The sequence below is a fragment of the Vulpes lagopus genome, chromosome 3 (genome assembly GCF_018345385.1).
Source record: "Vulpes lagopus strain Blue_001 chromosome 3, ASM1834538v1, whole genome shotgun sequence".
NCBI lineage: Eukaryota > Metazoa > Chordata > Mammalia > Carnivora > Canidae > Vulpes > Vulpes lagopus.
This window is the reverse complement of record NC_054826.1, coordinates 78,640,070-78,641,598: the sequence shown is the minus strand read 5'-3', so window position 1 is coordinate 78,641,598 and position 1,529 is coordinate 78,640,070. Positions and strand designations below refer to the sequence as shown.

The window sequence follows — 1,529 nt, the reverse complement described above, 5'->3', positions numbered from 1 at the left end:
GCAAGGTCTAGGGAAAGGATGTGGAACTCCATGCCCTTCCATAGCGTGCCACTCTCCCCAAATCTCCATGTGTTCACCAACATGAGGCTCAAACCTAATCACTTTGTGTTTTTATGGGGGTTTCATTAAATAGGTATGGTTGATTAAATCATTGACCCCACAGGGAGGTCACTCCCTGATTTAGGCTCTTTTTGGGGGGAATGCCAAGGAGAAATGAAACATGAGGGGCTGGCCCAGCACTGAAGATTGTTTTCCCTTAAAATAAATTCCAAACCCTGGGCTTATCCTGGATAAGCCTCTCTGGGCTCAGACCTGGTTGGTGGCAACATGGCCAAACACACCAAGAAGGTAGGAATCGTGGGTAAATACAGGACCTGCTATGGGGCCTTCCTCAGGAAGATGGTGAAGAAGATTGAGATAAGCCAGCACACCAAGTACACCTTCTCCTTCTATGGCAAGACCAAGATGAAAGGGCGAACGGTAGGCATCTGGCACTGTGGCTCCTGCATGAAGACCATGGCCGGTGGCGCCTGGACCTACAACACCACTTCTGCTGTCACGGTAAAGTAGGCCATCAGAAGACTGAAGAAGTTGAAAGACCAGTAGAAGCTCCACCATTTGAAACATTGCTAGCCTATAATAAATGGGTTAATTTATATAATAAACAAACAAACAAACAAACTTGGGTCCTTGGGGGAAACAAATGGATAGGATTGATGTATATCTGGAATTTATTTGGACTCTGACCAAAAACTACCCCAGAACTGACTTTCAAGGAAAAGAGGCATTTTACCTCTCTCTCTGTCACTGTCCTGGCCATAGCAAGAAGCAAGCTGATAGGAGGAGTGGCCCCCAAGGATGAAGCATTCCATGGTGCTTTCTCCTGCTCACAGAGGGCTGGGTGCCTAGGTACCACCCAGGGGACCTATGCGTGGGGCCTCAACTTCCAAGAGCTCCATCCTCTGGCTTGTTCTTTAGAATACATTCCAGAGTCATGATATGTGTCTCAGAAAGGAAGACTTATTTTTGCCCATGGCATAAATAAATCCAGGAACCAGTTCCAGTACTCACAAGTACACGCCAGCTTTTGAGTGCAGTCTTGACAAAAACAGAAAGAAATCAGTATAGCCAGCCTGTGGTGTGGAAGCCAGCAGGATTCTGGAGAAAGGGAGCAGGAAGGAGGGGCTTGATTTTTATTTAACGTTATCAAGTTTTTCAAATAAATGGAAAGATAGAGCAATTAAAAATTTTTTTGAAGTAATTTTGCCCCATTTACTCCAGATCTTAAGAAACAAAAATAAAACACCATGTTCCACTAAAAACCTGATCATACTCTATAATTCTCTCCCCAGAGGTCTTTGCTATGTCAGTTTGTGTTTACCTTGCTCATGGTTGCTTTAATATTTTCATTATAAATATATATATATATAATGCATCTATAAGAACAGCTGTATGTGATATTCTTTTGTTTTTAACTTTCCTTATTTTTTCTTTTGATAAATTTATTTATTTATTTTCAAATTAAATTT

At 42.2% G+C, this 1,529-nt stretch overlaps 1 protein-coding gene across 1 annotated transcript; it reads left to right on the top strand.

Annotated features, from left to right (window-relative positions):
* The first annotated feature begins 327 nt into the window (after positions 1–327).
* Positions 328–570, top strand: LOC121488245 (60S ribosomal protein L37a-like). Its single transcript, XM_041750677.1, has one exon. It carries the CDS (start codon positions 328–330, stop codon positions 568–570), a length of 243 nt encoding a protein of 80 aa, XP_041606611.1.
* Positions 571–1,529: the final 959 nt, after the last annotated feature.

Bases quoted from the DNA above. Each gene is read 5' to 3' on its own strand.
- LOC121488245 (XM_041750677.1), top strand. From the start codon at position 328: ATGGCCAAACACACCAAGAAGGTAGGAATCGTGGGTAAATACAGGACC.